Genomic DNA, 27,997 nt, shown 5'->3' with positions numbered 1-27,997 from the left:
ATCAAGACGGGGTCCCACACCTTTGTAGATAATTATAGAAGTTTGAGACCTCCAGTGTCAGCTCCTAGTCCTCATTCTTGCTCTAAAGTTAATAAGCTATGACAGTCTATGAATAAACTCAAATAGTGTCTTGTGCACGATGATTATACATTTACATTAGTCAATTCTATTAGCCTACTGCTTTTTCTGTTTGAGAAGCCACAAAACATAAAGCTAGGCTAAGGCTTGAAATCGTAGTTTTAAGTAGAAGTGTAATTTTAGAGGGGGCCGAATGTGACATTTACATCTGTGATAACATCAGACAGCACCAAAGAGGCTGTACTGATGGAAACAGAGAGTAAGACCCCGTTCAGACCTGGTGTTTACATCCGTCCTGGGTGATTGGATCACAAAAGGACAGAACTAAGTACAAGACTGAACGCACCCAAAAGCGTCCTCAATGGGTCCTGAGATCCAATCAAAAGTGGCCACATTCTTCTCGCTGTGTGTTTCCCCGGCCACATATGAAGGACCTCCTACTCAGCTGACATCCTCCGACCCACTACAGCTTCACTATGATCAGAAGGAAACTTGTTTTCATGCCTCTCATTCTCTATATGATGATTTGTTCGTGGCCTACGCTACAATATCAACACTGACCAACACATAATGACTGATAATTTAAATGTCTTTACAGCCCTACCTAACTCGTCTCTCTGTCTTTAACTTTCTTTCTCTCTCTCGCTTGCTCACTCGTGCCAATACACACGCACACACAAACACACACACGATCAAAAACTCAGATTGGGTGAAAACAACACCATTGCTCTTAACGAGCGAGGTTATTTCCATATATGGCGGAAAAATGAGATCTGATCACAAGTGGTCACAGAAGACACATTCAGGACACATTTCAAATGGCAGGTGTGAACAGACGAAGTTAGAGCTGTCCACTTATGATCGGATCTCTAAGGACGGATGTTATTACCACGTCTGAGCGAGCTGGAAAAAGACAGAACATGCCGGAGGTCTCAACCTTGAGAGAATGTAATTCCAGATTGAAACATTATGTGTTAAAAATAAAATACCTTTTCACAGACAGGACAAGGGCAAAAAAAAACAAAAAAACAGAAGTGTTGTAAGCCTACTGCCTATATTGAAAAAAACAAGTGAAGACCACGTTTACAGTTATATATCACTGTGGGTGGTTAACACAGGATTACAACAACTACCTGAGGTAGAGAGCAGCGTCTAACCAGGAGTAGAACTCAGGGGCCTGGGAGAAAGTTTTACCACCTCAACAGCCTGGAGGGCATGAGAGAGACCCCCCCCCAGAGCTTCAGAGTGCACTGCTTCTGTTGACACATACTGTACATACACGCATGCTCCACATAACAGCGTAGACGAGCAAATCAGGAAACATAGGCAACATATGGCTCTGATCATAGAGGGGAAAAAGAAAGTTTCCCCTTTAGGCTCCAGGAGCTTGAGCCAGGTTTAATCTGCAATGTCACAGCGCTGAACTGTGAAAGTTGTGCCGCAAGAATGATGTTTAACATGTGTCACATAAGTCACTGGTACAATAGACCTGAATGTTCAACGATCAGCATCCACAATACCTCTGTTGTCATTACAAACACTTAAGTCTCAAAGTGATTACATGACTGTTTGGTGGGAGAAAGTGGTAAATAAGGCCTGAGGGGCCGCTCAAGTACTTGCACTTACCCACCACTTCAATGTGATATTCAAAAACACACTGGGCCATGAAGAATGGCCTGTAACCATTGTGAAGTGGAAGAGGAGCCCACTCTGCCTCTTCTTTTTGTTAACGTCCACTAGGACTAACATGTTGAGAGGAAGTCATTTTTTCCACCGCTCCTATCACATCTTCCTTCCTCTTTTTCTGCTCACATCCAGACTTCCCCTGATAAGACAGAGAAGTGTATCGGGGAGGCTGGGGCACATCTGAATCTGTGTTAGTCTCGACAAAAGGGGAAAAAAATACTTCTGCTGAGTCATCTTCCACTGTCTTCTTAGCTTTCTTTCTGCTCAGACAGGGGTCCAGTTCTTTGAAAGATGTGGCTCAACCTCTATCTCAGCCGCTCTGGAAGAGACAGGAGTTAGCTGATTGATGATCTGTACGCTGCCTCTTCATCTCTCCATCTGGGACGGGCTGTGTTTGCTAGCCCACACCACCATGTTAGTGAGGGGTGTTGTCAGTTGGAGCCTGGCAGAAAGGCAGACTGTGAATCTGCTGACAAATTGCCGCCATTAATCAAAATCAGGGCATTCTAAGTGAAGCAGCTCTCATCCTTTTCCAAAGGAGAAAGACGCTGTACACCGGGCCAAACCGAAGTGGGAGAAAGAGGGGTGAGAATACTTGACACTGTGGCTGTCCCTTGTGGACATGGATTGTTGGAAAAAATATGGAAAGATGTACTCCAAAATATAGACGAGGCTTAATAAGATTAGGCCTAGTGGCATATTATCAAAAATGTATTAAGTACAAGTACAAAATAGTTTTTACATGCAAAACAGTTCTGGGAGCAAAAGTCCAGCTTAATCCTTCATCCATTCTTGAACATTTTTGTTAGAAAAGAGCATTTTCCAACAAACGATCTCTGTCCACATGAGCATTTTGGCTCTGCATCAGTTTTAATCCATGTTCATACCAACACACCTAAGTATGCATATCACATGACCACTCACGAACTCTGGGTGCACGCGTGCCAGTGTGAACAGGAAGAGACAGGAAATTGCTAACATAATAGCTTCTCTCCAACAATTATAAGCAGTTGTATCATTGTAAAATACAGAATTAATCAGCACAACAGTGTTCCCAAAAACAACAGGGTCAGCAACGCTTGTAATAGATTAACCGTGTTGTGTTCTGCACTGATAGCCGAGGTTGATGCTGGTTGTTTTCTACCTGAAGGGAGTCACGTGATAGAAGACTGATGAATCAGCGAAGTCTACGTCGTGATCACTACCCAGTCAGCAAGTGATTGTGAGTGTCTATGTCATTGTTTGTCTGTTTCTGCCCATCCACACTAAAATGCTGTTATAGCGACTCTAGAAGCGGTAAGGACGCAATGTGTACCTGTGGCAGAGTTGATGTGTTTTCAAACAGAGGTAGTTGTTTGGATGTAGCCTCAGAAGGTGGATGTGCTATATAAAAAAAAGAGCTCAGAGATGTGCAGCTCAGAACGTGAGTGGAATATGTACCGTCGGAGGAAAATCCCTGTCGAAGTGTACAATATCTGATGAATCATTCTACAGTATATTATCATAAAACATGAGCATATGAGTTCACTAAACCGAGGAAAAAAGTGACAGGGGTGAGGAGCAGCAGGAAGAGCTGTGAGAGGGAAGACGGGGGATCAGCGCTAAGTGTGTTAAACTCCACAGAGTCCCACTGGGTGTGGACAGAAGAAGAGGACGTGGAGGGAGGCTGCAATAAGAGAAGTAAGAGCAGGGGCCATAAAAGTTAGGATTCAAACTGGGTTTTTTTTCTTCAAGCTGCGGGGGGAGGTGAAAGTCTCCTCTCATATAAACATGACCACTTCTAGATGAGGGAGTACTGTTAAAGTTCAGCCGGCTTTGGCATAACTCTTTTATTCTCGACACTGCACAGGCCTGTGACACATTTATATCCCTCTACTTATTCCTTATGGAAGGAAAACGTTAGTTGAAGGCTTCCTCCAAATTAAAGGATCCTTATCTTATTTTGGAAGTGTCTAACTCGAACCTTCCAGATATACATTTATTTAGACAAAACCGGGTGTAATTACGTTGTTATGTGAACAGGCTTCGGTTAACAGTGGGTTTCCCTCGGGGGAAGCCCTGGTGATCCTAAAATTAGTGCTTGCATCCTACCACATTCAAATATAGACATGAACATCAAGTGTATGTTTGTCAACAGACGCCAGCACTGCCCCGTTGTCTCAAACTCTTAATTATTTTAGCAGGATTCCCCTGCTAACAAGCAATCTCTGTCTCCTCCTTGTGATGTAGATTTGTATTGCACCCAATACAATTTAATCATAAAGAGTAATTCAAATGAAAATCTCAGTCCTGAGTATGACGTTGGCCTGCAGATTAAGGGCCTCCTTAAAATGTTTCATACATATAATTTCTCTGTCCCCTTGTGTCCAACAAATACAGTGAAGACTACAGGCTGTGCAGCTTTAAATAAAGTCAGAGGCCAACAGGGTTCACTGTCCAAATATTGGCTTTCCTGTGGCGCCATCTGCTGGACAACAAATGCTCAATACTAAAATGCCACACACATGAACACATCTCAATACATGGTCTTTTATGCACAGAAGTAAATAAAAGATCTGAAAAAAAAAACATGAGATGTGGCTTGAAATCAAATAGACTGTAAATATTCATTCATTCATAGACATCCATCACACATGCCAGAAAAGACTCAAGGAAATAGATGAAAACTGAGATCTGCTGAAATGATGATATGATGTAATAGTGCGGCGTGGCATGAATCTTACCTGAGCAAAGAGAAAACGCTGTAGGAGTTCCGGACTGAACTCAGGTCGACCTGAAGCAGACTGTTTTTCTTCCGCTCCGACTGATCCTGCAACAGCAACATGTCAGTGTTTCAGTGCAGAAGCCAAACACCGTCCAAATAAAGCTAATGAGATTAAGACTGGGTATTCCATTATGATGTGGGAGCTCTGGAAAATGGACAAAAGTCTGTACCTTGTGATCAAAGTCAGCTGCATAGTAGCCATCATTCAATCCAAATATGATCTCATTTGGATTCCTGGATCGAATCTGTGGACAAAGCGAGACAGCAGCGGCTTATTGTGCGGACGAGTCGAAGAGAACAAAGGACAGCGAGCATCTGGATGTGAATAAGAGACGCTGCTCTGCATTTACAGGCTTTGAAAATACTCTCGCTGAGAAGGAACGGCAGTAACACTAACTTCTTTTACTGTATCTGTTGATGTGCTTTGGCTCAGTTCTCACAGCATAGTTTCAGTTTGGAAAAACATTACAGCTAAGAGCCAAGTCGACCTCAGTCCCCAGAATAAAGAGACATCATATTAGCACAAGTTTCTAAGTTTATTACCGAGCAGTTGCATCAACTCTCATTCAAACATGGGGTCTCTGGGGAACAGCAGTGCAACTAAACTGCCAGTTACTTCACCATCACTTCAATATATTTTATATAGAAAAGAAGAAATCCAAATGTGGTGATGTTTTGAGTCTGTAACAGCAGCAGCAAGACTAACTAGTGTGAAGTAAGACTCTAGACTACATCATAGTACAATAAACCAAATATTCAATTATTAATTCTTTAATTATTTTAAATATTTACTCCTGCATAGATTGCATTTGTCTCTTTTTCTCATTTCTATTTGTTATATCTTCAGGAAACAAATTTCAGACTCTGTTTTGAGTTTCAAGTTTGATTTTAAACTTACTCTGATAAACTTACTGTGCAATGTATGAGCTAACTGGTTTAATGTTGTGAGTGCAATATTACATTGAGAGTATACTATTGTCGGTTTCATGTTTTGCAAACTGAAAGTGAAAAATGAGCCTGAAAAGCAGAACATGTTTACACTTGTCAACTGTATTCACACATTTCGCTCTAGTCTGCACACACTTGCTACCACACAGAAGCCCTTGTGACGAACGTGCGCCTAGTGTGGTTGCTGACCTGCTGCCCAGTGTATCTGAGGCCGTCCAGATTGACCTTCCATTCTATGAGGAGCTGGTACTGTTCCTCTTGTCCGCCCCAGATCCTCACCACGAAGCAAGACACAGACGTGTCCAGAAGGTCCGGCAGCATGCCAAAGTCCAGGCTGCGCCAAGTGGGATTCTGAAAATCACACACACATACACATGATGAGTAGCAGTAAGATGTGACATCAAATGATTTAGTCTGAATCAACAATTCTAAACTCTTCCAAAGACAATACACTTAAAACACAGCTACTTGTTATGTCACACAAGTCAAGGCAATTCAAGCAGAGGTTTTTTTGTGTGTGTACAAAAACTCTAGATCAAAATATGAACTGTGTGGTGCCTCTGAATGATTTGATGCCATAATGTGCCTTCCATCCATTCTTCAGTAATTGAATCATCCTGTTCTAAATTAAGAGTTAAAGTCTGATCCCCTCTACAGTTTGTTCTCTGCTCGTGAACTTCCAGACAGGCAGCACTGAGGACTGTTCCTCCAAAGCAATCTAGCCTTTTACATCATTCAATTATGTAGCATTTCCCTCCATTACAGAGAAAATCTCGAGCTTTTTGGGTCACTGTCAAGGGCAGTTTGGAGAGGAATGTCAAAAGCAGAAGTACAAACCACAGGAGGTTACAGAACTAGAGAGAGTCAGTAACAGAAGCAAAGCTTGTAGCTGCTCTAATGAAAACAGGAAGACTGTTTCCCCTGAACGTACGATGACAGGAAGGAGACGAAATACAAGACTTTGAAAGTCAGCAAGGATGTGAAATTCACCGAGAGGAAGTTTGGATGAAGGATGACAAAGGTCCAGGCTCCTGCAGTGCATCATACAGTTTGTTTGCACTCAGCACTGTGCCTGGAAAGCTGCTTAGGTCAGCTCATGACTAGGCAGCACGCCTGATAGGAATATCCTGCCATTACTACTGCGGCCACACAAACAGCAGTAAGAGCAGCCAAAAACCATGTAGTAATATAGAGTGATGTCATCTATGCATGACACAGCAGCAGGTATACATGTCAGCCTTGGCATCAGGAAAATACAGGATGGCACTGCGCTAACCCAAACAGACATGAAGAGTTTGAATGTTTAAGTATACTCACCAGTGAGTCTCGAATGACTTCACTCTTGTAGAATCCTAAAAAAGACATTAAAGAGAAATGATTGAAAGAGGGAACATGTAGTGATGCACAGGCTACTGGATTAAATCTCACTGAGCCCCAGGAGAGTCACAGCCAGAATTTCTGAGGATAACTTTTGCGTTACCTTGCAATATGGTTTGTGTTCTCTACCTTACATTACTATTCTTCTTCTATTTCCTCTGAGACGTATATAGCATGGCTCAGCTTGGGCATAATTTTTAAACAGGTCTTGAACAGGCATTCTGTTAAACCTGACCCGAGCCTGATATAGTTTATCTATGCTGCACTGTTTCCCTGTCTCTGACACACAGACGTGTTTTACTTATTTTTCCTAATAAATCATGACATGTGCAATGAAAATTTAAAAAAAAGAGGCCAAGCAAATGAGATCACCCGAGTCGATCTAGAATCTGACAACATTTTTCTCGGAACCCAGCCTGGCCCATTGGGTTTTGACGTGCTCAGTTCACACTCTTTTATGTAGCCCATTTACACTCATCTTCACCCATCCGACCCGGATGCAGATGACTGCAATAATAATGTTCTGACGATGTTGCATGATTGGAACGGGAAACTGATGCAAGATGAAACAGATTTCCAGGGAACACAAAAGTAATCATCAAAAGAATTCTCGCTCCAAAAACTCCCCTACATTTTTTTTTAAAAATCTGTAATTTGTACATTTAACTGGACTTCTGATACGAATACAAATATCAGCATACGTTGACTGCACCTTCTATGTTGACTTGACATTTTATCTTAATGTATGTATGTCTTTTATTAGGCAAAGGCTAGAGGGTTAATGAATAGAGGTCCTTATCAGATCTGGCGTCGCAGCGTGGTTCTCTGTGCAGCTAAGGTTCAAACTGAACCGAACATTATAGAGGCAAAACAGCACATGTCTTTGCAGCCTATTTACAAACAAGTTACGCTGCAGCAAGCCAATCGGAGTGACTGTAAGTGACCCATCCCATGTTCTGCACACTGAGTACCAGCTACTGCCCTCTGGTAAGAGGTCCAGAGTCCCCCTTAGAAGATTAAATAGTTGAAAACAATTGATTATCCCAGTGTCAATAAAACCTTTTTTTAACGTTTTAAAGGCTAGAATGGGCACTCGATGGAGTTTCCTTGATAGAAAGGGTTTTTTTTTTTTGACTTGGTAATTTTTCAATAAGATCAGTAAAATCTTCATTAATGCTTGTGGATTTTTTCTTTGTGGGTTATATGGTTAACATGCTGTCAGAACCTTGTTCATTATCTAGTGACACCTCTGTGTGATTTTGAAACATGTTTCACAAGCCAAAGACACATTTCTCCCTCTGTTGGACAATAAAGGTTCTTGAAGCTTTGGTCTTCCAGTAGACTTGTCATAAAGACCTGAAGATGACTTTAGTGACAATCTCACAGAGACACTGACTGGTTCCAGATTTTGTTGTCAACTTAATATTTTGTGTCCAAAATCAGGGCAACAGTACATCATTAATATTTTAGTGTGGGTTTGCCTTGAAGAGACAGTCGCACTTTTGTTTGAGATACAGGCTGAATTACTCATCAAGAACAACATAAGGGCAATTTAAGCTATTTGGATTTCCATACTGGTCATAACCACCTCAGCTAGCACACTGTGTTGTAGCTATATTCATAATGAGATAGATAGATAGATAGATAGATAGATAGATAGATAGACAGATAGACAGATAGATAGATAGATAGATAGATAGATAGATAGATAGATAGATAGATAGATAGATAGATAGATAAGACTTTATTGTCATTGTCACTTTGAAAGTTACAATGAAATTAAAAGGTGCTTGACTCATTTAAAGTTAGAACACTCGAGTGGAACAGATTTGTATGTATAATAAAAGTTTACATTTGTGATTGTAGATAACAGGCCAAGCTATTTTCCCATTTTCAACCCTGATAGGGAAGTGAGAGTGTGTGTGTGTGTGTGTGTGTGCGTGTGTGTGTGCGTGCGTGCGTGCGCGTGTGCGTGTGTGTTGTTCACACTGACCTCGAGAAATGCATTCTCCTATACAAAGGTGGAGAGTGAAGTACGTGTCTAGAAGCGGGGAACCATTCTTGTTGACAATGTTTCGGGCAGCAATGCTCCGAAGATGACGCAGTCGTCTCTGTTTAGCAGGGTGAAATATAGAAAGAGACAGGAAGTGAGGGCAACACTTAAAATGCATTCATTCATTTTTACAAATAATATAACATAACATATAAACAGACATCAGAGATGTTTGTTTTTTTGTTCTGATCATGTGATAATCACATTTCCTACACTGCTCTGAAGACACAGATCCTTGACTGGGTCCCAGGACAGAAGTGAAAAGAGAGACCTCCACGGATCAATGAATTATCACGTTGTCCGGCCCATCCATAATCAACCACAACAAGCGGTTATTTCTCATGCACAGAGGCCCAACCAGCTTTGACACTGAGTCACGGTGTTGTGTGACATCAGAACTTCATATAATAGATGCATGACATTTTTATGGTAAAGTGAGGTGGTCTCTTAACTCGGCAGGCATGGTCAGTCATTACAGTCACATGGGAATCTATCTCATGTATTAACATACTTAGCTCTAAAATGATTAAACCCACAGTGGACAAATCACAAAGACACATTTATAACCACTGACTTTCCACATAGAGGAAAAATCAGTAGAGCTGTTCATCTTAAAATGTCCTGGAAGGCACATTTCAGACAATCCACCAACACTTCACAACTACCTTATTTGAATAGCAAGTCAAAGACCTGCAAAAAAAAAAAGCCCTGCATGCAGAATGTGGTGCCTACGTCAGCAAAAGTCAAACATTTAATAGGTGGCGTTGACATAAAATAAATGATGCCTGTATAGGAGCAGTGAGTGTTTGGACACACAAGACCCACAAAGCTGGCATCTGGTGAGTTCCCGCTTCAGGCGAACACGTCTCCACAGCACAAATTCTCCCTTGACCAGGAGGCGAGACTAAATCTAAGTCATGGGATTCCCTGTAAGATTAAGGGCCCCAGAAACAAAAACACTGATTGTTCCAAAGGGGATATTTAACGCCCCCTTACTCCACCCTCCTTGAAATGTCAGTGTACATGTGGGGGTATGAAACCACTGTGGTGGGTCTCTACAAGAACTACTCTCACATCAGAGCCCTGATTATAAACTACACATTCAGACAAGATCAAAGTGAGGTTCAAAGTCAGTCAGCCATGTGTCATTAATGATCTAAAACGTGTGTGATTAGCGGCTCACAAGACTTGATGAATTTCTGTAATTCAGGAACATACACACGTCTCATTTCTTTAGAAACTAGAATAGGCTGACCACATCCAGTCTGGTTTAAAGTAGTTAGGGAAACAGAGCTGCTGTTAAGGGATCCCCAGAAAACGACACCTTGCAATAGAGTTCATGTCAATGCAGTGCATTCATTCTCACTCAAGGTTTCTTTAAGTCCATTGTCAGGACATTAAGGGAAATATTTATTAACAACCTTTCCAATTTATTGAAAAAGGCCATTTTGTTATCTCAGGAGCAACGACAAATAAGTATATCCTCAATTAAAGTCTGTCCTTCAACTTATTCTCAAAAGGTATTTGCTTAGGCTTATGGTACTGATTAATTATTCCACTGTGTGATCAAAATTACAACTAACCTGACCAATCTTTACTTTTTTGTTCAGTATTTAAAATTGAACCTTAGCGTTTATATCCCACATACCACCAATTGAGCTTTAAATCTATCTTTTAGAATTAAAAAAATCCACAGAGCACTACCCTTATTTTTAGATTGCATCTATAACTGTGGATTTTTCAGTAATAATTGGCTGTTCTGGAGGTTAAGACCAGTGAATCACAGGGAGCTCAAAACCAACACTTGGGATAATATTAATATATAATTATTAGGCACAATAAATGAATTGGAGACACATTTATTGTGATGTCTGAAAGCACCAACACATCCAAAAATATTGTTACCCTGATGGATATTCCAACTGCTTTAAGAAACATATTTACATGAGCATTTGGCCAACAATACGAGATATGTATTGTAGTATTAGATTGTGTCAAGTGTTACAGATTAGAAGGTATAGCCTCTTTCTTTAATGAAACTATCCCAGGTCTGATAACATGTTTATGAACAAATATTCACTTCCTAAATAAAAACTCCCAACATATGTCATCTCTCCTGGGTGTATCTCTCAGTGTTTGTGGTATGTTTAGCCAGTGGGACAGTAGCGGCTGGGGCAATGGTATATCATGGAGCTACAGATATTCTATTGAATGATGTGCAGGATAATATACAATCGTGACAATGCATCTCTGTTTATTGGGGAAACTCCTGAAGTCTCAGAAACATGCATCTTATCTTGAGACCTTAACACATACAACTGAAGTTATGTTCATGGCCAGACATCACTAGGAGCATGATAGATTTGGGCAAATTGATCCTTTAAGGAGCAAGAGCAGTTGGAATGTTAACGGCAATTATAGCCTGAAGCATGTGAGCACAATAAATACAGCATGTCAGATAGGCATACATTACATTTTCTACTTTTAATCTGAAAAAGAATGGAATGTGTTTACTGAACTGCTGATACAGTTTGAACACACACACACACACACACACACACACACACACACACACTATCTAAAAGTCCATCTAATTGATCACACCTATACGAAAGACAAGGGTCAAAGAGTTAGGCTTAGTGCTACAAGGAGGAATTCAATTATAGTCCCAATATAATTTTTCATTTTCTCTCCATCGATATGTCCCATAAATAGAGTCAGTCAAAGCGGAGGAGGGTATTGAAAGATGAATTCATGTGAGGTCTGGGTGATAAAACAATATCAATAATTATCGCAGTGTAATTTTCATTAATACCAATATAACGAAAGTCCAATATATATCAATATGGCGTTTGTGAAAGCACAGTGAGGAGGTATAGCACATAACTGATCCATCTCAAGTTTGGAAGATGTTTTAGACATGTGTTTTCTGTTCATGAAGATTTTAAAGAGATTAAAAGCACAACCTTCACTGAAGAGCAAGAATCAGACTTTAAACCTAAGGATCGATGATGTGACTTTTATCACGATGATCATCGATATTGACTGATATGATCTTGATATCATTATTAGCTCAGATGCATGTTGTGACACTCACATTATCCAACAGCAGACACAAACCCAGCAGGGCAGCTCCATGACAGGAGTTTTAATCTGGGGAATTTAAGGAGCTGCTTTGACTGTTCACTGAAGTCAACTTGCTTTCACAGCGCTGCAGTGAGCATGGAGCAACAAGGTGTCCTGGTTCACTGCTGCACACACTTTGTTTCCTCAAGTGGATATATGTACATGTAGTGCTCCAATGAATGAATGAATGGATTATTAAATATTCACGTTTCCACAGAACACACCATCACAACAGAGCATGAATTCAATCTGATGCAGTGTGTGATCCAGAGTGTTTTACTTGTTTCACACATCACTAAACAATATACACGCAGTGACACTACCGTGTCCTTTCTCCAGGGCTGTCACCTGGCTGTCACACGAGCAACTTAGGTCACCGTTAGCAGTAGCATGCTAGCTTCGTGCAATAGGTGAAGAACTAAAAGGTTAAAAAGGTTTAATACGTCAACACGCAGAGCATCTGGGGCTCAGAGGTGTCTGACATCAGTCTGACTGATTCCACCGTGTCTGTGTTGACAGTGCGGTTAGCTGCGTCCACGTCCAGCTAGCTAACTGTAACTTAGCAGGCTGGGAGCTAACTAGCTAGCCAGACAGGCCCGCCGTGTGTCTCCGGGCAGCAGTTGTTTTAACTCACGTAACAAACCGGTGCTTCACACGTCCACGTCCGCCTGAGTTCACCTACAACCGGTCTGTGCGACCGTGAGCTCGCAGGATGTGTGTTTACCTGCTGGGATGTGAGATCTACGTGTAAGGCTCGGGAGGATGAAGCTCCAGAGTTGGTGACAGAGGCGGCGGGGATGGCGAGAACCCGACCGGTGATGGAGTTCATCCTCCTGGCGGCATCGAACGGTTCCCCCTCATTCAACAAAACATCCCATCCGCGACCTCCAGGACGTCAAAGTAAGCGGAGCTCCGGACACAGGAAGCGGGGGACCCGCGCACACTGTGGGGCAGGCGCTACAACAGCTGTCAGCTAAACGGGACGTAAACAAAGTGCAGGCTAGTTGCTACTCTCTGCTCACAAATCCGTCTCCGGTGAGGAGCCGCGTCAGTGAGCTCGGGGATTGGCTCAAATCAGCGTCCGTCACACAAAGGCGGTCCCCAGCGAGGGAAGGCCGCGTTCCTATTGGTGCTCGCGTCTGTTTATCTTCCAGGACTGGGCGGGTGCTCGGTGAAATCTGTCAAAGCTGCGAAATATGAGGAAGTTGCAGAGCGCGGCGTGACATGCAGCTGACGGCCCCGCGTTAACGTCCTGCCCGGTTCTCACGCTCGATCTGCACCAGAGCAACTGTGGAAGAAGAGGAAGAAACATTCTGAGAGGACAAGCTGCTTTCACTGATTCTGAGTACATCGGATTGATCATTTCTCAATTGTGTTCTCTGTTTTTCTAATATTTCTTGTGCAGGAGACCCAGTAACATTAAATCATTTCAGGGATGTATGAAAGTGAAAGTACTGTCAGGGTAAAATCCCCAATTTAATTGTGTTATATTACAAAAACAATAAAATTAAGTAATGGGACTTTTCAAGGAAACTCAAACACAATTTGAGATTAGAGGATAATTATAGTATATTTATGTATAACGAGCTATATCATATTGTTAGATTATTATTCATGATGCATGATCTTATCAAATGCAGCATTAATGCAGTGGTGGAGATTATTATGCTAAACTAAGTAACCCACATTAAAATATAACAGATATAAACCAAACGCATAAATAAGTGGTTAAAATGTGCATACTCGATTCAATGAGAGTGATTAAAACTGTTGACATTAATTTAATAGGACCACTTAAAAGTGGGTTCATGGCACAAAGCAGATGAATGAATGAGTGAATGTTGCTTTAAAGCCTCGTTGGTGATTTATTCATTCAGCACAAGAGCTTGAAAATGTATGCGCGTCTATTTGTGGTGTTACGGTGAAAAAACAGACGTCTACTTATTGTGGATGTTTAATGGAATAACTAAAAACGATTTTTGCGTAAATTTTATAGAAGATTTTATAGAAGTGTGTGTGTGTGCGTGTTTTAAAATAAAATTAAAGGTAAAATTGGCTCAAATCTCATTTTGCTGTGGAAAGTTTGAGAAAAAATTAGGTAAAACCATCTGAAGTCAATCTAATTAAAAATGTATTTCAAAAATCCTTAAGAGGTGAAAAATAATTTTCACGTCACTGTTGTTCATGGGGACACCTACTGTCTGCACGTGAAGTTTCAGAAAATTTTAATATGGACATTTTGAGAAAATTAAACTGAAAATCAGTTAAATTTCAATATGAAACTCCTTACATCCATAGCAATGTAAAATGTGTAAAAGTATTAACAATGCCTATATAATGATGCATTTTCTGGTGAAATGCTTTCTGAGGCTAATCCTTTCTAAGTTACTTAGTTATTTACAGATTCAGTTTGACAGCTGTGGTTCCATACATAGCGTAGAGATGGACCCAGCACAGCTCTAACATGCCAAAACTGCAGAACTGCTGTTTGTGTAAACTTGTGTCAAACAATTGTTCTTTTCTTTTCTCTTCCACTGATTTTGTTTGTGGATGATTTTGTAGCATCGATCTAGGAATGTTTCAAATTTATTTGATTTTCTGCAATTGTAGGACAAGAGCATTGGCCAGTGCCAGGACTCTATTGTTTTTTTTAGTTATTGTTCTTCATGAATATATTTATGCTTGCTCCTTTTTGTTTGTTTTTTCAACCTAAAAGTAACAAGGGAAAAATTTAAAAATATTGTGCTCAATAAAGTCAGTGTGTCTGATTGTAAGAATGATCTTTTCAGTAGAAAATAAAGAGTGGGGTGAGAATTCTAATTCACCTCTTATGGATTTTGTTTTATAATATCTTAGCTAATAAGACCAAATGCCATGACCTTTTGACCTGCTCAACTTTATCCCATTACCCCAATCCAGTACAACTCATGCAGCTTAAATATTGTGTGTTGGTGAAACAAGTGCTAGAACTACACACTGTTTAATCTGTAAAAATGTAGGCGGTTGTGTTTTGTTAGCTGATTATTCTGTATGGAAAATGTTATATCAGATAAGTGTGAAGTGAAAGTCAAATGTTTCCAGAGAGGAAGTATTTAGTAGTATCCTACAATGTGACAATACCCAAGTAAAGGTACTTCAACATTTTACACAAGGGCTGTATTGGAGTAAATGTACTTTATTCTTTGACACTGTTGAATGCTGTGCTTACTCTACTAAATGAATGATTAATGAATGAAGCATTGACATATGAAGCCATCACGCTGACTGAATTGACTGTTTCATGCTCTCTCACGTATTTAAAACAGGCTCTGTCTGTTCATCTACTGGCCTACAATACAAAACAAATTTAAAAAATATATGTTTAGGGGTGTGTAGAACTTTGGTGCAGATCCAAATAAAAATCCAGATCTAGTGAATTTAAATGTGTTTTCAAAATGGGACTTTGAACGCCATTCTGCACAATGCAAAATGATTTATAAGATTTTATTGTAATATTGTTTTTACATTCAGGTATTATTACTATAACATGAGAAAAAATGAGTAATTTTTTCCACTACAGCCAGTTTTAGTATTGTTTAGGTCAAACCTTACCGACCATCTCATGGTGTGCCGCTGAGAGTCTACAATCCCAAATGTGATATTAAGTAAGGATTGAAAAGTTTCAATAGATACCATATATTATTTTAAAAGTATATAATACTATCTAAAATCACCTGGAATATTTTATATTTGATGGAATGATGTAGTCATAAAACCACTGATTCATTAGATTTCATATCAGATTGAGTAAATGTAAAATATTGTAGTAACAAAATACTATACAGTGTATAATACTGTCAGTGTGGTAGATTATTTACCGTCCTACTAAAGGTACATTTATACATGAATATTGACACTGCAGGAATACATATTGTACAATAAGGAAGCCCTAATTGTTTTGTTCTACAGTGAACTCACACTATCAAAGTTCAATGACGTCCTCTGAAGTAAATATGTGGAAAAAGACAAGACAAGACACACACATGTCCTTCTGAAAACATAAAAAAGTTTAATTTAAATATCGGCAGACAGATGATGCCACTCATCACATAGACAGGTCTCACTGTTTATTGCTCGCAAAATTACAGCATAAGGATTACACTGCTCTTTACAAGGCACATTGGTGAGAACAGGGGATATTGCTCTTCAAAAAGACAACCCTATAATTTACTGCCCAACATTCCCAGGATAGATCCTCTAGTCTTATAATTGTATTTGACACAAGTACAAGTGACACCCTCAAATATAACTTACTCCCAGCAATAAGGCATTCTCCAGTGTAATCCCTTCCTCTTTAGTCATCACCCATGGAATGATTACAAAGGGATGTGTTCAACACGGGAATCACTTTCACCCACAAAACTCTTTTACCTTCTTCAACGGCAGCTCACCAAAGCCAAGTTTGCCATCAACACCTGAGCATATACAGACAGCACCTACCCATCCTCACCTGCACCCCAGTGGGACAAGAAAGGGAAATCAAGCCAACAAGCACAATGACCATCTTGGAAATGATTCTCAAATCAATAGCTTCTTGTCTTGAGACCAAAAACCTCACAAGGTAATCACAAATACAAAAAGTGCATCAGAAATATTCATTTAAAGAGGCTTTGCCCCCCTCTATAGAATAAAATTAATACTATATGGCACTGTAAAATCATGGGCACTTGTGTATTGTGCATTAACAATATGGATCAGCCATGTAGAGTTCCTCCACACAGTAGAAATTCACATGTATGTGTGGGGGGGTCAACATAGGTCTTTGGCTCGATTAACCTTTGGGCTCATTGTCCCAAAAATAAAGTGGTACCCTCCTTTTGCATTGCTTGTGCATTTAGCATGTTACAGGGTTTTTATGAGTTTAGGGGAAATTATATGAATGCATGAGTGAAACAACACATCGGCACCTCTTATAAATTCTCCAGCTCCATCTACTGGAATTTCCCTGCCTCTGCACCCAGAAAACACAAGGCCTTCGCTGAGAAAATAGAAAGAAAAAAAAAACAAGGCACACTTTGTGTAACTTTAACCAACTAAGGTAGTTTAAACTGGTGACAGCAGCAGGGACAGATGACGATTCTTCAAACCTTTCCTGAGACAAAATTGTGCTTATGTGTGTGCGTGTGAGAGAGAATGCAGAGAGCAAAGGCCTCTGTGACAAACATGCTCATGTGTAGAGTTTGCATTCCAGAGATGATCCAACCTGAGCATCAAGATTGGATGGGGAGGTGCAGGGAAAGGGAGCAGAGGGGGTCTGATGATACAAAAGTTCAGAGCTTCAACAGGAGACCCCCCTCCCTCTCACTCCATCCATTTATTGGATGTACAGGACATCACTCTCTTTCAGGCCGAAGCGGGTCTTGTACTTGTCAAAAAGGCACTGCAGAGACTTGATGTACATCGCATGGTAGAGATCCACGATCTCTTCGGTTGGATCCTCAATCTTTGGCACTGTGATTGGCTCCCCAACTGTAAAAAACCCACAAAACATAAAGAAGTGAATGAAACAAATCCAACAAAAAGGCTGAAAATGTTAGAACAAGCGTTAACCATTAATGCACCCTTGTGGCAGGAAGAAGCAAATATTGACATTAGCTGTTCAGTTCATCTGTGTAGTTTAAATCTGACCAAACACTCAAACCAAACAGTAGCAGACAAACTTACCGATGGTGGTGATCGGGTTGCAATAAGGCACGATGCCCCAGGAGTTTCCAAAGAAGAGGCCACATCCATGGAAAAGACACGGGGCAAAGCCTATGATTTTCTGTAATCTCTTCTGGAGATATTTCCAGTAGGTTCCCTCCTCAAAGATCACCTGCTTGTAGGCATCATTCTCTCCGAAGGAATACACTGGAACCAGGTCAGACCTGAGGGGATGGTTAATGGAATGCATTTATATAGTGCATTGAGACAATAACACACACATTCACACAGCGCTTCTATGCACAGGTCTTTTTCCATTTTACTATTTACTACTATTCATTTTATTAATTACTGATTTATCATACTTTCTTCATTTACTGCTTTTACTTATTCTTACTGTATCTCTTTAATCTCAACTTTTATTTAACTCTATTTTATTATTTTTTATCCTTATTTTCCTTTCTTCTAGTTTACAAATTAATTCATCTTTTTATCTAAATTCTACTGCGTGCCTCAGTCTCAAATTGTTTTTAATTGTTTTTAATTGTTTCTGTACTTTGCTCGTGCTGTTTTTTTTCCTTTGAACTGCGCTAACCTGCATGATAGGGGCCATATAAACAAAGGTTGATTGAGTTTGATTGATTGACCTCAGAACGAGGGAACCAGGTTGAACCACCGACCGCCTGGTTAGCGGACGACCCGCTCTACCTCCTGAGCAAGTTGGTCTCAGCAAATGTTCAGCTATGAAAGCATTGCTGACAATGCCAAAAGATACTTTGGTGTGCAGAGCATCATTTCAAGAAATCTCTCAAAACAGCATCAATATAATGAAATATGTCAGTGAAATATTTTATATGAATATCATCTATAATCTAAACTGACTTTTATAAATGATAACAGACTTGTTATGTGGGGTTTTTTGTGAATGCAACGTGCCAATCATCATGAATGACTTGAGGTTACTGGTCACATAGGCAGGCAGTGGAAGTCCCCATGGAATTTGTGAAAGCAAAAAAAACTGTGGTTTTATATTCAACGTCACTTATTGTGTAATCAGGAATCTCTCTGGATTGTTATCACCCTGCATCTGCAGGCAATTCATGAAAAACAACATTTTCACAGAAAGTTGTTTTGGAAGTCTGTTTTGTTACTGCATTTCCAGGTAAATGTTTTTCATATCTTTTTAACTGCAGCACAATTTTCAACACTAGTACTTCAAAGATAGCATCAGACAACCCTCATCACAAAGGTTATATCGTTTTTCTGCCCCAAGAGCTAAAACTGTCCAATATTTTTAAAAAACAAACACATGAATTATGAAATCATGAAGCTTAAACATTTTTTTGTTTCGTCTCTCCTTGTGGGATGCAAGTCAGGAGTTCCGTCCTATTTGCCGTCTGAAACATGGATTTAAAGACAGAAACCTTCTTATGACTGGTTTCAAAACCACATAGCATTAAAACTAAAGCTGTAAAAGCTCCAGAAAGTTAACATAAAGTGACCTCAATTCACAGTCTGGGCTTATTTCAGCTGAAATGCTAACGTGGTTGTTATGAGTGAAGCTCTGCATAACTGCATGTCTTTTCTAGCAAACTCTAAGCTTCTTGGGACAAGGTGTACCCAGTAATAATCCTCAGCAATATCTGAGAGGGAATCTGGCTTGTTTGGGTTAGCAAGACAAACCCAGGGCCATGTAACCATTAAAGGGATAGTTCACCCAAAAATTAAAATTTAGTCTAAGTAAATTGGTCACCACTATGCCGCTGTGATTTATGTGTAAGAAGGTGGCACCAGAGGAGGATATCAGAGACATTTAGGATAAAAACATGGTGTAAAGGATGCGATTACGAGTTGAATTTGAATGTTGGGGCTTATGGACACCTGGAAACTGCAGGAGCAGTATGGATTTCATGTTTTTCTCTGTTGTTTTATTTTACGTACGAATGAATGGTCGAATCTGGCTGCAACATAGTTTACCCCTGAAACTCCAAAAGAGTTCTGTGGTCTCAAACACTTCATCCACCCCTCCATCGACATAGTGGTGATTAGATAATGAGTGAATTTTCATTTTTGCCTTTAGGTATCCCTAACGTACTTGAATGTACTGTTGTGCCCAGCCTGGCACACACAGTCAGACCCTTCCAAATGTCACAAGGAGCTCAAGGTTTCATGAGGGACAACACTGCACATTCACAAAAATGTGTTAGTGTTCTCTGTGAGGTAACTTCAACCTTTCTGGGTGTAATAATCTGGGGTTTTAATCATTCCAATGCCATGGGAACGACATTTATGTGATCAGAACAGATTTGGTTGTGGCCATGTCTAATCGCTGTGTCTGCACGTGTCCTTGTGTTTGCATGTTGTGCAGCCAGCTCACCCTTTCTGCAGGGCCAGCCTCACAAAGCCTTTACGGTTCTTCAGGGTGACAGTGTTCATGCCTGGTGTACAGTGCAGAGACTCTGCTGCGCCTCCGACAACGATGATCACAGCGTTTCCTGTCCCGTTATGCGACAGCAGGTAGTCGATGGAGTTCCTGTTCACTGGACAGATACCTGAGAGGGACAAACAAGGAGATTATTGAAACTGCAGTAAATATGCTCAAAAGGCAAATTTATTATGATCGGTTCTCTTTTATACAATAGCATATATGGGCCATTGTAGGTTTATAACCATATATGCTATAGCTGGTGGAGTTATGCAGTATTCTAATAAACAAAAGTAAAGATTTTCCAAAATTGAAGTCATAAATATCACAAAATATCCAAGAGAAAAGTGTGAGATATTCCCTGAGATTTAGGTTTTAAAATCTATGAGGAAAATCTCATGTCTTCCCTGAATTTGCAGAAGAAAAAGTCAAGGGAACCACATGGCATCACTTTGCCAGGTTTATCACCCTGATCACACAGCAGATGCACATTTGTAAAACTGTGCAAGTGCTAGTGGTCTTTTTATTAGGCTGTCATTATTATATTATATTATAAGTGTTGTTGGACTTTATTTAGTGTCTTTCATCTGAGCAGAATTTAACCAACCCATTCATAAGAACTAACTGCAGCCCAAAACATTTTTTTTCTTAAAACAGCAGAGGTTTTGTTGATAAGATGACTTATTACCACAAAAGGATTACAGAGGAGAGTTATCTACCAGTCAAGCCTTTTGAAGCAACCTGGGCAATGGCCTACAGTAACCTAGGAGAGGATGTACAGTACATGGCAAACAGCTTCTTAGAACAGAAAACTATCAATCAGTAAAATCAGCACATCCAAGTAAACAGAAGCCATATCAACTGTGCAACAGGACAAAGGTCAGCTCTGTATCAGATACAGTTATCATTTTTACCAGACATTTCAAAAGTCCAAAGGGGACCCCACAGCTTCCAAAAGCATCTCACCTCCAGACATCAGGTAGTCTCGAAGCACGGGCAGGCGGAAATTCCCCGCCAGCGTAGCCAGGGAGGGCTTGATGCCCGGGAATTTGTTGGAGAAGCCGGTGGCCTCCGTCCCAAAGTTGCAGAAAGCCCCAAAACACAGGATGCCATGGGGGTGGTAGCCAAATATGTAGTTCCGGCTGGGCAGCAGGTTGTGGGTTTTAATGAGCTGAAAGACAATGGCACAAGACGGCCAAGTGAGAGGCTGATCTCAATATGAGGCCCACAGAGGCTTCTGAGGAAGCGGGTAGAAGACTAGAGGGCAGAGGCAGTGCAGTTTGCAGAATGTATACTTATCCTAAAGTGCATTGGTTCCTGCCTCATTCAAATTTATTTCTGCATTTTTGGTGGTACCCTCCATGTGTCTGACTGATGGTCAAAGAACCCAAAATATTAAATTTTCTATTAATAATAAGGACAAAAGCAGAAACTGTTTACATCTAGTAGATCATTATTGACTAGATCAATATAGCAACCGAAAACTTATTTTTTTAAAACTTATTATCTAAGCTCTGATGAATGCACTGTGGAAAGACAATAAATCTGTAAAAAAAAAACTAAGTTATGTTTGGCTTCCTTAGTTGTTCCTAGATCTGATTCACCACCATCAAAATTAGATTTTTTTAGGTATAGGTTTTCTGTCTGGAAAGAAAAGGCATTATCAGCTAAAACCTGACTCAACTCCTCTGCCTATTCAAGTCCAGTCATAAAACATCCAGTGTACGCGATGTTCACCTGTTCCGAGTAAAGTACATCTCTCATCCCTCAGTATTAGTTCAACTCTTGGTTTCACATTAAGGCTGTGAACCTGCAGAAAGTCATAAGAAACGTTTTAACCGTGCTCTGACCCGCACACTGTAGATTTAGATCCATCACGGTGTGTACACAAAGCTGCCTTGGTAGCTGGTCAAACAACAGTTGCATAAACACATTAGCAAAGGAGCTCACATTTAAGATCCCCATTAGTGCCAGAGGACACCACCTGTATGTCTGCCATGATAGTGGTGAAGGATCACAGTGGGATCAGGGAGACCAGTGGATTTAACACCTCATCTACAGGAGACAGTAAAGAGTCGGAGGCTACACCCACAGAGATTGGTTGCTGCAGAAACGACAGAAGAGTCTTTGTTTTCTGGAGATGAAGTGGACTTGCACACATGTTCACTTAAGAGTCACACTCCAGATTTCCTGCGGTCCTCACTTTGATTTTAAGGCTGAGTTTGAGCAGTTGGCTTCTAACTCACAAATACCAGTCAGAGGTTCACGATAGAAAAATAACTCTACTGATGCCCTGTAGATTCAGTGCCATGCAAAGGTTGGGTTGAAACTTTCTGTTGCTGTGAGAAGTTTCTGTGGGTGGAGATGATGAAGTGATCTCCAAAAGCATAAAGTGAAAGATGAAATTTCCAACATTTTGAGCAAGATTATTAATTTTATATATACGCAAAAGAGATTTTAGGTCTTAGGTTTCCTCAGTTCGAAATATAATTATCAAATGGCAACTAAGAGGAATGGCAGAGGTCAAATAGAAATCTGGCACACCAAGACAACTTTTTGTGAAAAAAAAAACGCTCGGGGCAAATCCAAACCCACAAAGACTTCATGGAGGAGTCTTAAATTTTCTTTTACTGCGTCACAGACTTCAGCATCAGAACTTCATCTAAACAAGCCTGATGCATTCTGGAAACAAGTCCTTAGGATTGATTAAGTTCAAATGTGTGTTTGAAGAAAAAGGGTTCAGGATTTCATGAAAACATGACTCCATCATACAACAGATCCAAACAAATCCATGATGAACAAGCTGACGGTTTTACCATGGCCCTCACAGTCCCCCGACCTAAACATTATCGATCTGTAGATGGACCTCAAAAGAGCAGTAGGGACAAGACGGCCTAAGAGTCTCAGAAGAATTATCCTTTTTCTAAGATGAATGGGCAAAAGAACTGTAAGACTCTCAGCTGCTACAGAAAGTGTTTACAAACTGTGATACCTGCCAAAGGCAGTGTTACTAATACTGGCCATGCCTGTTGGAGATCAAGTCATTCTACCTCACTTCACTTTGACAGCTGTACACTCAGATTAAGTTTAATCTGCTCACATCAGAACATGTGAGCAGATAAAAACATTTCCCCTTTTTCAGAGAGCAGGTATCAAGCTTCTGAGTGACAAAAGAATGATCTCATCAACCCAGCGAGACAAACAGCTACATGGTAAACACAGTGCAGATCAATGTGATGGACAAAGTTCAGCTGCAGAGAGTAGGTCCTATTCTCAGTATGGCACATAAACTCATCAGTGCCTGAGCACTGAAGGGATTTTCATCATCTCAACACAGTGAGTGATTCAGATTTTCAAGAGGAGAAGTGAGAAGTGTTAAGCAGTCTGAGGAGAGGCGAACAAACGTGTGACCAACTACCAGAGGAATGCTCATTAGATCAAATAAATGATTTGACATAGGTTAACGCTAATGTACTACACTCACAGGGGTGAGCTGTTGTGTCAGCATTATCTGTTACAGACACTAAGGAGCTTATGTTTTCACCCCGTTCCTTTGTTTGATTGTAAGCAAGATTATGCAGACTTGGTTGAAGGATGTGGATCACAAAAATTCAGTTTATAATTATATTTTTTTTAAAAAGTAAAGCAACAAAATCTTCTTAGTGGAGAAGCTGGAACCATAAAACATTTAACGGTCCAACTGATTAGTTGTTGGTGATCCAGTAATTGATTTATAAGTCACTGCAGCCTTTGTCTGTACAAGAGTGATGAGTCAATAAGATCCTATAAAGACTGAATCATGCAGAATATGTCAGAGGACACAGATCCTCCCTTTGCACACACACACACACACGTACAGACGTTCAGGGGCAAAATAAGCTCAGCACGGCTCCTCAGCATGTCAGGAGGGACAAAGTTTAAAAGTCACAACCAACATCAGGCCCTCGTCTTAATCAACACGAGACAAGGAGCAGCATGGAGCAGACAGCTGATACCTGATCAAGCCCTGATAACGTTATGTAATGTTCAAGCTGTATACTGGAAATTGATGAGCTTGCTTTAATGACACACATCACACGCATGATTCAAGCACATTTTCATGGTTTGTTAACGACAGCTATCCTGACGCCTCTGTTCTGCTCATGCAGACTGGGGCTGGATAATTAGCCAAGAAACTGACAGCAACTTACCCTGATTGGGAAGTAGTCTCGGAAATATGTCCACACTGTCCAGCTCCTCACCCAGGAGGACCTCCTTCCACCTGAGGAAGAACAGAAGAGATTAAAAATCACAATTCATTCAAACTAGAGCTGTAATCTTCATATTTCCTCATCTACGGTGTACGGATACAGTGTTTAGCCACTGTTAGCCACATTATATCATCAGAAACTGATGTGTGGTTGTTCCTGTTCTCTAAACTGGCGTCAAAGAGATACCATCCTTATTTTTTTGTTTTTGTTAATGTGAGAAAATGACCTTCTTCAATGGTTGTCTTCATTTTGTTCCTTTTATTGCCTCAAGAAAGGTGTTTTACCATTTAACAGTATAGAGAAGAGTTTTTAATCATAAAGTATTTTATCATTTTCTGTTTGACAAACTACATGAACAATCGATCTGTGACCTAAATTCATTTTTAATAGATCAACTAAGTGTTTTCAGCTCTGAGTGTGACACAGCCTGCTTCCTTTGCATTCAACCCACAAAATGTAAAACGCTCCAAACATAATGTCGTCCTTGTTGGTGTGAACCATTACAAAATACATTACACAATTCAGATAAAAGTTCAGATATAGGCTCGTCTCTGTGCGTTTATTCATATGGTGTCGCGCCAATATCCTGTCTGTGCATTTATCTCTGTACCGTCACACTCAATGTACATTAACAGACTCAAAAAGTACATTATCCAACTGACGCTGTCGGAAAAATCTGACCGCCAGCTTCTCCTGCATCGTGCCTGTACATTTTCACAGAACTGTTGTCATCAGTGCATCAGTTTCCCCCTCACACAGGGGGGGGGGGGGATTTGAAAAATGTTGTTATTTCTGATCTATAAATGCCTCACCTTGCTTTGGGGTGTTCCAGTCAAAGATGAGCCAGGCCGTGTAAATTGCAGCGATAAGCCAGCAATCAGTGCAGAACGTGTAAATCAGCAGCAAAGTGCAGGCAGCACCTGGGCAGAGGGGGGAGAAGAGAAGAAACATTTAGCTAAATGTTTTGAAATGGCTAAATTATTCAGTTAAAGACCAGAAGCTTTATCAAGGCCCAGAGGTCAAGTGTGAGCCCCTTAGTGTTTTGACCTACTTCCTACGAGCCTAATGAGACAACAAGCTCACTCGACAGGTCTCTGTCTCTCTTATAGCTCAAGTGAAATGCATAGAGGCGCCCACACACAAACACATTTACCCATGGCTAGGAAGCTGATGACCCACTGCAGCACAGAGAGGACCTGCAGATGTTTTTCCATCTTGGATCTGCAGGGCCAGGAGGCCACTGGCAGGACCTGCAGGGCAGAGAGGATACTGGAGCCGGTCCCTGCAGAAACACACGTGTGAGAGGAGACACAGGAGCAGCAGAGGGTTAGTTTCTGAGGTACACACACACACACACACACACACACACACACACACACACACACACACACACACACACACACACACACACACACACACACACACACACACACACACACACACACACACACACACGGTGAGAGCTTCTGCTACTCACCAGCTCTTTTCAGTCATAAAACAACGCAGCTACATGTGAGGACGAAGTAACGGACACATTAAGAGCGGCTCAAGCTACGGTCAAGCTCGCACCACCAAGGGAGCCGTTAAGAAGAAGAAGAAGATCCCCCACCACCCACCCTCCAGGAAAACACTCTTCTAATCCCATCTGTGCTCACTGAAAATAACCCAGCAGTGATCTGATGCTGGTAATACCTGCTAACTATCAAGCTGTGACTCCTTAACTCTAGCACCGCTCACTTACGTCCCAAAGCAAGCACATAGAGAGTAACCAGTTCAATCCCTCAATCTGCCGACAGACAGTATGTGTACGAGTCCTGTACAAACACCACCAGGTCCCGCAGATGGAGCAGCCAGGTAAAAGCATAAATCCACCTCAGTGAGTCTGTAACTGCACAGCCACATCATCTACAGCTGCAGAGTCCACTTGTTTTCTCCACCCTAAGTCTATCAGCTCTCATATTTACAATCTCATATTCTCAAATTAAGTGTAAGCAGCAGCAGAGTGTTAAAGAAACTGAGGGTTTTAGCAGCAAAGCAGACCTTCAAGGGTCTAGACTGCTTTAGAAAACAAAGGCCTTTCCAGTGAAATATGTTAAATATTAAAATGAGAAAAATCTGGTATAAATATTATGGACAATCAAATATAAAGCTTCAATTTGCCTGTTAAACATTAAAAGTGGAGAACAATGCAGAGACTAGAGGATGGCACAAACTGTCAGACTACAAATCCAGCTAGTGAATATATCTAGGTAGCACATTTTGGTCTTTACCTTACAGTTCTTATTTAAATATCAGAGACATTGGTATAAACATTTATATTGATAAAACCTTTAGATTTGACGTCATGTAAAAAAAAGTGCCTTCCACTTAATACAACACAGCATGACAGAAGGAAACTGCTGTCAACTTTTTTCTATGATATTTCTGCAGTAATCCTCTAAAGATAACACTAATATAATATATACATATTGGGATAAAAATATTAATAATGCATTTTAATTTGAGGTCATTGTGTAAAAAGTGCCCTACACAGAACAAGTGAGCAGCAAACTGGCAGTAACTTTTTTAATCTTTTCGATAAAACTTCTGCCGCAGTCCTCTACAATATCACAAATGTAAATTTGACTCAAAGGTATAATAATAATAAAAGCACATGTAGTTTTGATATCATCGTGTAAAAGGTGGATTCCACAGAATACCACGGCATGACAGAAGCAAACAGGCGTCAAGTTTAGAAACTGGTTTTAGTCACTGGTGTAAAAATGTAGAACGATACATTTGAAATTGAAATGAGTGAAGAGGCTCTCAGCACAGAGTGACAGAAGCAAACTGACGTCGGGTGATTTAACCCTGCTCAGCTCGTTGTGGACGCGTCTCTCACCTTTCAGGACGCCTGAGTACGCAGCCAGAATGGTTTTCATGTCGGTTCCTTGGAGGATGAGGGAGCCGGAGAGGAGAGAGCACACTCAGATGTTAGCTCGCAGCCAGGATGTTGATGATGATGATGATGGTGGTGGTGGTGACAGAGGTCCTGTTTAACGCTCCACAGTCATGACTGCCTTCTTCTGCAGCTGACCCAGGAGCAGAGCTGGCATTTAATGAGCGCGGGGAGGAGCCAGGAGGAGAGCGGGGCAGTGAGGAGCAGTGAGGAGGGAGAGGCGTGGAGGTGAGGACGTCTCTCTGTTCTCATGCAGCACTCACTCCGACAGTCTGCTGCTCCTCCTCTGTTTGTGCGCAGGGACTCCCTCAGCTCAAAGGTGAACACCGCCGACCACGCATCGCCTAGGCCCGGGCACATGTGTGGAGGAGGAAGAGGAGGAGGAAGAGGAGGAGGAGACCCTGTCAGTCCAATCATCAGACCCCCACCCACCGACTCACCTGTCCCCAGCCCCTCATCAGCTCCCTGCAGGGGCTGCTCCACCTGCTCCACCTGCCACCTGCTGTCTGAGCTTTGCTTTCTCCCTTTGTCAAGATTCCTGACTCGGGGAAGTTTAACTCTGACAGTTGTGCAGGATTTCTCTTTTCAACACCAGCTTCAATATTACTCGTCATTGCAATATTATCTTTCTAGTTTTAGTATAATGTGCAGTATATAACCACCATCATGT

The 27,997-nt window shown here is 40.9% G+C and overlaps 2 protein-coding genes across 3 annotated transcripts in view; both read right to left on the bottom strand.

Annotated features, from left to right (window-relative positions):
* The window catches only part of uvrag (UV radiation resistance associated gene), an 85,565-nt gene extending 72,459 nt beyond the window's left edge, over positions 1-13,106 (bottom strand). The window contains exons 1-6 of one of the 2 annotated variants that reach the window (XM_020086091.2): positions 12,757-13,106; positions 8,847-8,964; positions 6,794-6,828; positions 5,666-5,827; positions 4,699-4,773; positions 4,488-4,573 (exon numbers count right to left, since the gene is read on the bottom strand). In XM_020086091.2, the coding sequence (XP_019941650.1) occupies positions 4,488-4,573; positions 4,699-4,773; positions 5,666-5,827; positions 6,794-6,828; positions 8,847-8,964; positions 12,757-12,861 (581 nt within the window). In that variant the 5' untranslated portion in view covers positions 12,862-13,106. The remainder of the gene's footprint in view (positions 1-4,487; positions 4,574-4,698; positions 4,774-5,665; positions 5,828-6,793; positions 6,829-8,846; positions 8,965-12,756) is intronic. The other variant, XM_069539550.1, reaches the window with a different exon arrangement.
* A 2,951-nt stretch (positions 13,107-16,057) lies between these two features.
* dgat2 (diacylglycerol O-acyltransferase 2) lies at positions 16,058-27,453 on the bottom strand. The gene is made up of 8 exons (XM_020086047.2): positions 27,271-27,453; positions 25,543-25,671; positions 25,202-25,309; positions 24,330-24,400; positions 21,106-21,310; positions 20,092-20,266; positions 17,736-17,938; positions 16,058-17,540 (listed from the first exon to the last, which is right to left on the bottom strand). The coding sequence occupies exons 1-8, from the start codon at positions 27,308-27,310 to the stop codon at positions 17,386-17,388; spliced, it is 1,086 nt and encodes a 361-aa protein (XP_019941606.1). The 5' UTR covers positions 27,311-27,453; the 3' UTR covers positions 16,058-17,385.
* Positions 27,454-27,997: the final 544 nt, after the last annotated feature.

This window comes from Paralichthys olivaceus, chromosome 15, assembly GCF_024713975.1.
Source record: "Paralichthys olivaceus isolate ysfri-2021 chromosome 15, ASM2471397v2, whole genome shotgun sequence".
In the NCBI taxonomy this organism is placed as follows: domain Eukaryota; kingdom Metazoa; phylum Chordata; class Actinopteri; order Pleuronectiformes; family Paralichthyidae; genus Paralichthys; species Paralichthys olivaceus.
This window is presented reverse-complemented; position numbering and strand designations above follow the sequence as displayed.